The sequence below is a fragment of the Equus quagga genome, chromosome 15 (assembly GCF_021613505.1).
Source record: "Equus quagga isolate Etosha38 chromosome 15, UCLA_HA_Equagga_1.0, whole genome shotgun sequence".
Lineage (NCBI taxonomy): Eukaryota > Metazoa > Chordata > Mammalia > Perissodactyla > Equidae > Equus > Equus quagga.
This window is the reverse complement of record NC_060281.1, coordinates 92,898,918-92,910,271: the sequence shown is the minus strand read 5'-3', so window position 1 is coordinate 92,910,271 and position 11,354 is coordinate 92,898,918. Positions and strand designations below refer to the sequence as shown.

At 51.9% G+C, this 11,354-nt stretch overlaps 1 protein-coding gene across 5 annotated transcripts in view; it reads right to left on the bottom strand.

Moving 5' to 3' along the window:
* Nucleotides 1-85: 85 nt before the first annotated feature.
* LOC124226670 (cationic amino acid transporter 4-like) overlaps nt 86-11,354 on the bottom strand; it is a 40,919-nt gene continuing 29,650 nt past the window's right edge. For 3 of the 5 annotated variants that reach the window (XM_046640262.1, XM_046640263.1, XM_046640265.1), the window contains 4 exons: nt 2,825-3,843; nt 1,721-2,361; nt 1,358-1,466; nt 938-1,255 (listed from right to left, as the gene is read on the bottom strand). In XM_046640262.1, the coding sequence (XP_046496218.1) occupies nt 1,065-1,255; nt 1,358-1,466; nt 1,721-2,361; nt 2,825-3,843 (1,960 nt within the window). In that variant the 3' untranslated portion in view covers nt 938-1,064. Of the gene's footprint in view, nt 1,256-1,357; nt 1,467-1,720; nt 2,362-2,824; nt 3,844-4,388; nt 6,755-11,354 lie in introns of those variants that run through there. The other 2 variants (XM_046640266.1, XM_046640264.1) reach the window with 2 other exon arrangements.

Genomic DNA, 11,354 nt, shown 5'->3' with positions numbered 1-11,354 from the left:
ATGGAGCATGGCCTTGGGGAGACCACGGGGGGTGCAGGGTGGGCCTGGGGACCCCCAAGGATGGGGCCCCACCACCACCAGGTGGGCTGAAGGTCCCTGGAGCAGGCCCCGACACTTGTGCACCCACCTGCCCATGTGTATCCCATCCCGAGCCTTTGTCACAAAGCCCTGAGGGGGCGGCAGGGAGAGAGGCCACTGGAAGCTGTGGGCAGCCCTGGGCTTGGAAACAGCTGTTGCCTCAGTCTGCACGTGGGTGCACACCCAGCAAACCATGTGGGCCATGTGGGCCTGTGCCTGAGAGATGCGTGTGCCCAGGCAGGGGGCCTCTCCATCCGGGGCAGGCCTCAGGACATGCCCTGCTCTCTGGGAGGCCTGGGAAACCGAGGGAACCCCACAACTCCACCGCCCTTTCTAGGCAGTCTCCTTGGGGTCCAGGCTCTGCTCTCTGTTTCAGTCCCCAAGGGGACATCTGGGGAGCCTGGGAGGGAGCCCGGCCCCACCCTGTCAGGGACCCCTCTGTGCCTGGTGTGTGTTGCTCCCCTCTGAGCTGGGCAGAGGGCACTGGCTTGAGGGCATGACACAGGGACATAGGCCTGGCCATGTCCCTGACTCAGTGCTGTCCTAAGGCTAGCGTGTCCCCCTTCTGGAACCTTGGCATCTTTGCTGTGGATTGAGGACAATCATCTGGTTCCCAGGGGCAGGTGAAGACACATTGACACAAAGAACACCACAGTGGACACAGCAGCAGGCCACGTGGTTGGCCGAGCAGCTATTATTGTGGGTCCCTGGGGTTCGGGCTTCTTCCCTGCCCGCCCTACTCCACCTGCCCAGGTAGCTGGAGTTGGTCATAAACTGGAAGGCGCTGGGCAGAGTCCACCACACCAGCGCTGGCCACAGCCCACTCCCAAAGACTCGAAGCTCGGCACCTGGGCTAAGGTCCTGAGGTCCTGAGTACCCCACGGCATGGGCAGGCCTGCAAACCTGAGCTGCCCTGGATAGAGGGGCTGCCAGCCCCTCCGGCCTCCTGAGGAGGTGGGGGAGGGAGGGCAGGACCCCAGCAGTACTCATGGACTGGTGGGCTGCTCTGTGTGGCCGGGCTCCTTGGCTGGTGCCTGGCTGGGGGGCTGCACGGCCTGCACCGTTGCCTCCAGGCTGCTGCTGGGGTACACCACGTAGTGTGTGGCAGTCAACTCCGACCTCTCCCGCTGGTTTTCCTTGCTGTGCCAGATGCCGTAGCCAAAATACACCACGAGTCCTGAAAGGGTGACACAAGCCTGAGGGGCAGGTCCCAGCCCTGCTTCCCTGCTTGCCCTCCCCCTGCAGTGCCCCCCGGGGTCCCAGCCTGGCCCCCACTCACCGATCAGCAGCCAGATGGAGAAGCGCAGCCAGGTCAGGTAGCTCAGCTTCAGCATGAGGATGACGTTGAGGAGGATGCTCAGGGCTGGAGTCAGGGGGGCCATGGGAACCTGAGGGGACAAGGGCTGGGCTGGGCTGCAGGGAAGGGCTGCTGGCCCAGGGCCTGATTTCTCGGGAGTCCGCAGAGCCCTTCTCTGCCTCTGGAGATTCCGGAGACAAAGGCCCACCCGCCATGCAGAGAGCAGGGTGTGGGGCACTGGCCTCCCCCACCCTGAGGCCCTGGTGCATCCTGCCACGGCAGAGGAGGAAGGGGCGAAGGGAGCTGGCTGGGCTGAGCATGGTGGGTGCTGGCTGGAGGAAGTACCTGAAAGGTGTCCTGCCGGCGCTGTTGCTGGTGGGCCCCCAGGACGAGGAGACTGAGCAGAAACGTGGCGGAGCTGAGCAGGAGCAGCAGGGTGTAGCCCCAGGGCGGGAGTTGCAGGGCCGAGTCCCCGAAGACCAGCACACAGCCCAGGGTGATGGCCGAGGCCACCAGGACACCAAGTGCCCAAGCCACGGCGGCTCCGGGTCTGCACCCACCCAGGAAGCCGAGGTAGGGCCTCAGGGCTGGTCGCAGCTGCCCGGGCTCAGGGGCTGAGGCTGGCTCTGTGCCCACCAGTTGTATGTGGTCTGAGAAGGAGTTGTACTCCTTGGCCATGGGGCCAGGGCTGGCTGGGCCCAGGGAACTGACTGGAGGGGCCTTTTGGAAGCGTAGCACAATAATGCTCGTGGCCACGAAGGTGTAGGCCATCAGTGTGCCGATGGACAGAAACTGGACCAGTGCCTCAAGGTCCAGCAGCAGCACCAGGAAAGCCATGAGGGCCCCAAACACCAGGATGCCCACCACAGGCACCTGGGTCCGGGGGTGCACGTAGGCAAACACACGGAAGAAGAGCCCGTCGACGGCCATGGCATAGATGATGCGAGGCAGGGAAAAGAGGGCGGTGAGCAGGACAGTGTTCATGGCTGTGACAGAGGGTGGGAGAGAGGTCGGCGTGGTGGGCAGGCCCACCAAGGGCTGCTGCTGGGGGCCAGGGCATGGGTGGCCCCTTGGGAACATGGGCATGAGTTTTCTGGGCTCTGAGAGTGAGCCTGAGTGTATGTGGGTGCGGGATTGTTCCCCCTCACCACCCAGGAATGGGACACCCCAGTTGAGGTGACAGACCCACTGGAGAATCTGATGGGGGCTGAGTCCCTCTGCCTGGAAGGATCTGGAAGCACATGCCCAGAACTGACATTCTGTGTACAACTGGGAGGGGCGGTGAGTAGGTCCCTCCCACAAGCCTGGGTGGAGAGTCTAATCATTAGCACCTTCCTGGGCCCAGGATGCAACTGGGAGCACAGGCCCAGATGGAGATGTGCTCCCTGGAGGCTTAGGGCAGGGCCCCACCACCCTGTTCCCTCCCTCATTGTCCAGAAGGCCCCTTACCGCAGATGGAGCCAGCCGCCACGATGAAGCCCGCCCAGCTATAGCCTCGCTGGTAGAAGGCATCAGCGAGTGCTGAGTTAGGGTCCAGGCTGTGCCAGGGCACCATGAGGGTGAGCACAGTGGAGACGAGGATATAAGCACCAGCCGCCAGGCCAAGTGAGATGGCGATGGCCATAGGCACTGCTCGCTTCGGGTTCCGGGCCTCCTCGCTGGAGGCAGCAATGACATCAAAGCCCACAAAGGCGTAGAAGCAGGTGGCAGTGCCAGTCATGATGCCAGAGAAGCCAAAGGGCGCAAAGCCGCCCTCCTCAGCGCTCCAGTTGTGTGGGCGGGCCAGGACAAACCCCAGGATGATGATGAAGAGGATGATGGCCAGGCTGATGGCAGAGAAGGTGTGGTTGACCCAGGAAGAGATGCGGGCTCCGCAGGAGATGAATGTGGAGGCCAAAAGTACAATGCCAGCAGCCAAGAAGTCCGGGTACTGGGCCAGGAAGGGCACCTGCAAGATGCCCACATGGGCCTCGGTGAAGTTGCGGATGCGGTGGCTAAAGATGGAGTCCAGGTAGCTGCTCCAGGCGCGGGCTGTGGCAGCTCCACCAATGAGGTACTCAAGGAGCACATCCCAGCCGATGAGGAAGGCCCACAGCTCACCTATGGACACATAGGTGAACAGGTAGGCAGAGCCAGTGCGGGGCACACGTGCCCCAAACTCTGCATAGCACAGGGCTGCAAGCAGGGAGGCCACGGCGGCCACACCGAAAGACATGAGCACCGCAGGGCCAGCCATCTCCTTGGCCACAGTGCCTGTGAGCACATAGAGGCCTGAGCCCACCATGCAACCCACACCCAGTAGGGTCAGGTCCAGCGTGGTCAAGCAGCGCCTCAGCGATGTCTCCATGGTGTACTCCAGTGGCTTCAGCCGGTTCAGCTTCTGGCAGAAGCGTGCCAGGCTGGCAGTGCTGGGCAGCTCCTGGGCCATGGTGGGTGGCTGAGACAAGCACCAAGCCAGCTGCTGGCACCTACGAGAGCCAGAGAGGAGTGATAGGCTGCCCTGGGTCCTGTCCAGCCTTCAGTCCTTGCTCTGACCCTACCCTGGGGACCCAAGCCTGGAACCACTGGTAGCTGGAGGGCTGGATGAGGCAGGCTCAGGGCCTGCCAGCAGGGTGGGCAGGAGGCCACAGGGAAGCATGGGGATCCCTTCGGCCTGCCTCCTGGGCAAGGGACTGGATGTTTGGGAGGGGCTCTGAGAGTGGGTAGGGGACAAGCTAGGAACCGCTCCAGTGGTCTGGGATCTCAGAGCAGGGTGGAAACCAGAGGATTCCCGGGAGCTGAGCCAGGTCTCCAGGACCCGGAACAGGAGTGACTCTGTGGCCCTGGCAGCAGCCCAGGCAGCCACCGGACCTCAGACAGAGGCGTTCATCCCCCCAACCCCCGCCTCGTCGGGCTGGTGTATCAGCGCACCCTGCTCTGAGCCTCAAGCCAAAGCCTCGCGCTCCGCCCCCGCGCCCCCACACGCTGCCGCCGCTGCGCTAGCCACTTCCACCGCGTCCCTGTCCCCAGGTACCTGAGCCTTCGCCTCCTCTCTGGCCTGAGTCCGTCCCCACAGGACTTACTGTGACTCACCTGCTGTCACCGCCTCCTCCGCTCTGCGTGCTGCGCCCGCCCCGCCCGCGCCGCCTGTGCGCAAGGCCCGCCCCATCCCGGGCTCCAGATCCAGCGCTGGGCCCTGCCTCGCGGTCCCACGCGTACTCAGCCCACGCTACCCACTCCTCACACGGTCAAGACCAGCGCTCCCCAGGTTCTAGGTAAGCCCTGTGACTGTGCCCGGTTCACAGATGAGGAAGCCCAGGTCCCCAGGTAACTGACTAGCCCAGGTCACCAAGGTGGCCTTGGGAGGCCAGTGGAGGCCAAGGTCCAGGTCTGGGTGGGGTCTGGAGCCACTGCTGCAGACACCTGCCTTGATCCCTCATCCCAACACACGGACTCCACCAGCGGGGCACCATCCAGGCCCCTCGACCCTGGGAGGTGTGGGGGCTGCGGGAGTCAGGCAAGACGCTGGTAAGATGAGGGTGTGAATGTGGCTGAGAGGCCCTGGGCAGTCCCTGACCTCTGGCACAATGGGATGGCAGTAAGCCACCCTCACCCACTGACGAGGGAGCGCCCGGCTGTGGGGAGGGTTCTGTGAATTGGCAGAACTTGTGCTGGCTGTTCTGTTCTGAGCTTCCAGCTACAGACAGTGTCCTGAAAGGAGGCAAGCAGACCCCTGGGGACCACCTCCAGCCCTCCAACTTGGGGCACCCGTAGGGCCCCTCAGACCCCAATGGCAGCCCCTCCCAGCCCAGGAGCACCTGTCAAGCTTGGAGGACCCTGGGGGACCCTAACAGCAGCTCTCACTTGTGGATATCCGTGAGAGGTGTTGTGGACTGAGCATCTGCTCCATGCCAGTCCCTGCATCATGGGGATCCATCACCTGTCTCATCATGTGACCATCACAAACCCCCTCAGGCTTATTTATTCCTGGGGCTGAGTGGTCTTTGTCCTTCTGCTCTTCCCACTCCTTTGAAAGTGGAAAGGCTGGTGTGACAGGATGTGAACTTGTTTACAGCAAAATGAGGACCATCCATCCAAGCAAAGCAAAACCAAAACAGTCATCCTCTTCCCCCAGAACTCTCTCCATGTTGTCAGGTTTACATGCAGTTTGTGGAATAGGACGTTAGGGGCACCTGCAGGCTGTCTGGCTCAGTGGCTGGTGACAGTTTGGTGGACTCCCAGGCGAGATGGTGCCACTTAGAACACTCTGCCTGGGGCTGGCCCCGTGGCTGACTGGTTAAGATCATATGCTCCGCTTCGGAGGTCGAGGGTTTCGCCGCTTCGGATCCTGGGCACAAGCATGGCACCACGCATCAGGCCACACTGAGGCGGCATCTCACATATCCCTTCTGGTATGTGGCTGACGTTGTCTTGAGGAGCTTCTCAGATGGGCTCCCACTTCCTGCAGGGGTGACACCTCCCGCACCTCGCTCGTTGTGGCCTAAACATAACTGAGCAGAGTTCCTTGTTCTGAAACGCCTTCACAGAAACCCAGAAAAATGCATTTCCAACCAAGAGGCCTGGGCAGTTGTGTAACAGGAGCTCCCCCAAGGCCTGACCGACGGCCACTTGAGAGCTGGAGTGCAGGGTTTCAGAGCACTGACTTTTTATCTTCCCAGAGAGGGGCTCTCACCGTACCCCTTTCACAGGGGCCAACATCCAGTGGATACTCGTGGCCAAGCATGGTCGACGCAGTAAACTGTGAACTTCCAGGGACATGGCTGGGCCAAGTGCTGGACCCCAGCGAGCAAGGCAGTTACACTGAGCAACACATGGAGATGCAGTGAAGAGAAAGCACCAAAAATACAAGGAGAAGAAGAGAGAATGCTTCCTACCTCATCCTACACAGCCAGGAGCACCCTGACACCAAACCCAACAAAGACATCACAAAGAAAGAAAACTACAGACCAATATCATTTATGAATATAGATGCAGGACTGCTAGACTGAGTATTAGCAAATCGAATCCAGCAACATATAAAAAAGACCAAGCGGGATTTATCCCAGGAATGCAAGATTGATTTAACAAATGAAAGTCAATCAGTGTAATATGCCATACTAATAGAATAAAGGACAAAAACCACATGATGGTCTCAACAGACCCAGAAAAAAAAGTCCACAAAGCTGGACTAGAAGAGACCGCCCTCAAACTGATGAAGACCATCCGTGAAAATCCCTCGGCTGCTGTGCTCAGTGGTGAGACACTGAAAGCTTTCCCTTTGCTCAGGAACAACATCGGGAGGTCCTCTCTTCACTTGTATCCAACATTTTACTGGGGGCTGCCAGAGTCCCGCCCCGGCTGAGTCCAGGTTCCTGAGGGCTGGATGGCGTCGGCGCAATGAGGGGAAAATAAAGAGGATGTGAGACTTGGGTTGGTGTTAGCAAGTCCAACTTTACTGTGCACAGTGTCATTTATATATTTTTCAGGATTAGTACAGAAATAGCTCTACAAATATTCTCAGAGAGATAAGGAAGTAAAAAACAAGCACAAGAATATTTATTAGCATTCTATTCTATAGAGCATAAGGTTAGTGGTAGTCTTCTCCACAATTAACTAGTGTTTGTTGTCTCTAAGCTAAAAGAGATAGGTACCTAGACATCTGTTGTAATTCATGGTAAAGTTAAATCAAAGAGAGAAGGTCCAGACCTCCGGACAGGACAGCATTCCGTCTGGTTACATCCTGAGGGAGCCATCCCCCCTACCTCAATCATTTACACCATTAGTGTGGATGGTTAATGGGAACAAAAGGCGACTCCAGGGTATCTTATCCCCAGGGCTATCTGCATTCTCAGCGGGCAGTTAAACATCTTTACATTCCCGCGCCCTTTAGGGGGTGAAAGCATTCCTTTGTCTTTTAGATTGTGGAGCTAACAGTCCCTTAAGCGCACTGCCCGGAGAAGATATCATTTTGTTAGTAAAGTAAAGGGCTGAAAAGCTAAGCTAAACTATATATCTTCAAGAGTAAAAAACAGAAATAAGTATAGACATAACCTTGATAAAAAGCATGCATAAAATTCAGAAAGTATCAGGGATGTTGGCTGGCCATTCTTCACCGAGGGGCATCCCTGCACCCCTCGGCCCTTCTACTCATCAATTATTTATTATTTATTGCTTTTAGGAGAAAACCTCTATAACATTTTAACAGAAAGCAGAAGGTCAAGAATAATATATAGATACTTCTTGATCATCCAATTAACCAGCAAACTGGGAAAGACGATGCATATGTATTTAGACAAAGAACTGGAGGGAGAAGGAAACATTAACCAGATGGAGGCCATAAACCTAATTCGACATCTTATCTGGGCAGGGTTCCTTTCTGCTTGTCTCAAAAAGGGACTATGTGCTCCTCCATTAATTAACTGAAAAATATCTTGAAAGTTACCTGCAGGTGGTCACATTCTCTTACTATGTCTAATTTTCCCAGGAGGTAGTGCCTCCCAAGCAGCTACCCAAAGGAGTGAAGACTGGAGGTTAAGAAAGGAAAAGGAATGAAGGGCAATTAAAAGCAGCACAGGTTTCAGAACTATGTGAGGGGCCGGCCGGTTATTCTTCACCAAGGGGCGACCCTGCACCCCTCGGCGTTAATCGGCTGGACCCTGTCAAACAGCTGATCAAATGATGTAGCCACGGCTCCCGGCAGGGGGCTCTGGTCATGACAATTAGGGGAGAACACGAAATAAAAGGAATCCAGATTGGAAAGGGAGGAGTAAAACTATCTCTGGCCTCAGATGACATGATCTTAAGTAGAGAAAAACCCTACGGAATCCACACAAAAAATATTAGAATGGATAAACCAGTTCAGCAAAGGTGCAGGATACAAAATCAATATACAAAAACCTACTGTATTTCTCTACACTAACAATGAACAATCTGGAAATGAAATTAAGAAAACAATTCTGCCTGCTTAGAGTCAAAAAGAATAAATTTATGTATAAACATACTTAGAATAAACTTAACAAAATGAATGCAAGACCTGTACACTGAAAACGACTAGACATCTTTGAAAGAAATTAAAGAAGACCTAAATAAGTGGAAAGACATCCCACGTTCATGGACTGGAAAAGTTAATATTGTAAAGATGGCAATACTCCCCAAGCTGGTGTAGAGATTCAGTGCAATCCCTATCAAAATCCCAATTCCCTATTTTGCAAAAATTATCAAGTTGATCCTAAAATTCGTGTGGAGATGAAAGGGACCCAGAAGAGCCAAAACAATTTTGACAAAGAACAAACTTGGAGGACTTACACTTTCTGATTTCTAACCTGACTGCAAAGCTACAGTAATCATAACAGTCTGTTACTGAAATAAGGAGAGATATATAGATCAATGGAATAGAATTGAGAGTCCAAAAATAAGGGCAATTAATTTTTTTTAAATGTATAGCCAGTTGATTTTTTTAAAAAATAGACTTTATTTTTTAGAGAAGTTTTAGATTCACATCAAAATTGAGCAGAAGGTAGAATTCCCATATACACCCAGCCCCTCCACATGCACAGCTTCCCCACTATCAACATCCCCCACCAGATTAGTACATCTGTTGTAACTGTTGAATCTAAATTGACACATTATTATCAACTACAGTCCATGGTCTACATTAGGGCTCACTCTTGGTATTGTACATTCCCTGGGTTTTGACAAATGTGTAATGACGTGTGCACACTATTACAGTAAGCCCTAAAAGTCCTCTGTGCTTCACCTCTTCAGCCCTTCCTCTCCAGTAAACACTGGCAACCACTGATCTTTTCACTGCCTCCATAGTTTTGTCTTTCCAGAATGTCATATAGTGGGAATTACACAGTATGTAGCCTTTTGAGATTGGCCTTTTTCACTTAGTAATATGCATTAAGGTTGTCTTATGTCTTTTCCTGGCTTGATAGCCTTTATTTTAGACACTGAGTAATATTTCTTGTCTGGATGGTCCACAGTTTATTTATCCATTTGCCTACTGAAGGACATCCTGGTTGCTGCCAAGTTTTGGTGATTATGAATGAAGCTGCTGTAAACATCCATGTGCAGGATTTTGTGTGGGCACAAGTTTTCAGTTCATTTGGGTAAATGCAAGGAGTGTGGTTGTTCAATCGTTTCTTTAGTTTTGTAAAAAACTGCCTAACTGTCTTCCAAAGTGGCTGTGCCATATTGCATTCCAGGCAGCAATGAGTGAACATTCCTGTTGCTCCACATCCTCAGCAACATTTGCTGCTCTCAGTGTGTTGGATTATTGCCATTCTATCAGGTGTGTGGTGGTATCACGTTGTTCTTTAAATTTGCAATTCCCTAATGACATATTATGTGGAGCATCTTTTCATAGGCTTATTTGCCAACTGTATGTCTTCTTTCATGAGGTGTCTGTTCAGATCTTTTGCCCATTTTTAATTGGGATCTTGGTTTTCTTATAGTTGATTTTTAAGAGTTCTTTGAACATTTTGGATAACAATCCTTTATCAGATATGTCTTTACAAATATTTTCTCCTAGTCTGTGCCTTGTCTTCTCATTCTCTTGATGGCCAGTTGATTTTTTTTTTTAAGAGGTGGCTGATTAGCTTTTCTTTTTTTTTTCTTCTTTTTTATTGAGTTATTGATAGGTTACAATCTTGTGAAATTTCAGGTGTACATTAATGTTTGTCAGTCATGTTGTAGGTGCACCATTTCACCCTTTGTGCCCACCCCCCACCCCACCTTTCCCCTGGTATCCACTAAACTGTTCTTAGTCCATAATTTTAAATTCCTCATACGAGTGGAGTCATACACAGATTGTCCTTCTCTCGCTGGCTTATTTCACTTAACATAATTCTCTCAAGGTCCATCCATGTTATTGCAAATGGAATGATTTTGTTCTGTTTTGCAGCTGAGTAGTATTCCATTGTATATATGTACCAGCTCTTCTTTATCCATTCGTCTGTTGCTGGACACTTAGGTTGCTTCCAAATCTTGGCTATTGTAAACAGTGCTGCAATAAACATTGGGGTACATAGGACTTTTGGGATTGCTGACTTCAAGCTCTTTGGATAAATACCCAGTAGTGGGATGGCTGGATCGTATGGTAGTTCTCTTTTTAATTTTTTGAGGAATCTCCATACTGTTTTCCATAGTGGCTGCACCAGTTTGCATTCCCACCAGCAGTGTATGAGGGTTCCTTTTTCTCTGCAACCTCTCCAACATTTGTTACTATTAGTTTTAGATATTTTTTTCATTCTAACGGGTGTAAGGTGATATCTTAATGTAGTTTTGATTTGTATTTCCCTGATGATCAGCGATGATGAGCATCTTTTCATGTGCCTATTGGCCATCAGTATATCTTCTTTGGAGAAATGTCTGTTCATGTCTCCAGCCCATTTTTTGATTGGGTTGTTTGATGTTTTGTTGTTGAGTTGCGAGAGTTCTTTATATATTATGGAGATTAGCCCTTTGTCGGATATATGACTTGCAAATATTTTTTCCCAGTTAGTGGGTTGTTTTTTTTGTTTCAATCCTGTTTTCATTTGCCTTGAAGAAGCTCTTTAATCTGATGAAGTCCCATTTGTTTATTCTTTCTATTGTTTCCCTTCTCTGAGAAGGCATGGTGTCTGAAAAGATCCTTTTAATACTGATGTCAAAGAGTGTACTGCCTACGTTTTCTTCTAGAAGCCTTATGGTTTCAGGTCTCACCTTTAGGTCTTTGATCCATTTTGAGTTTATTTTGGTGAATGGTGAAAAAGAATGGTCAATTTTCATTCTTTTACATGTGGCTTTCCAGTTTTCCCAGCACCATTTGTTGAAAACACTTTCTTTTCTCCATTGTATGCCCTCAGCTCCTTTGTCGAAGATAAGCTGTCCATAGATGTGTGGTTTTATTTCTGGGCTTTCAATTCTGTTCCATTGATCTGTGCACCTGCTTTTGTACCAGTACCATGCTGTTTTGATTACTGTAGCTTTGTAGTATGTTTTGAAGTCAGGGATTGTG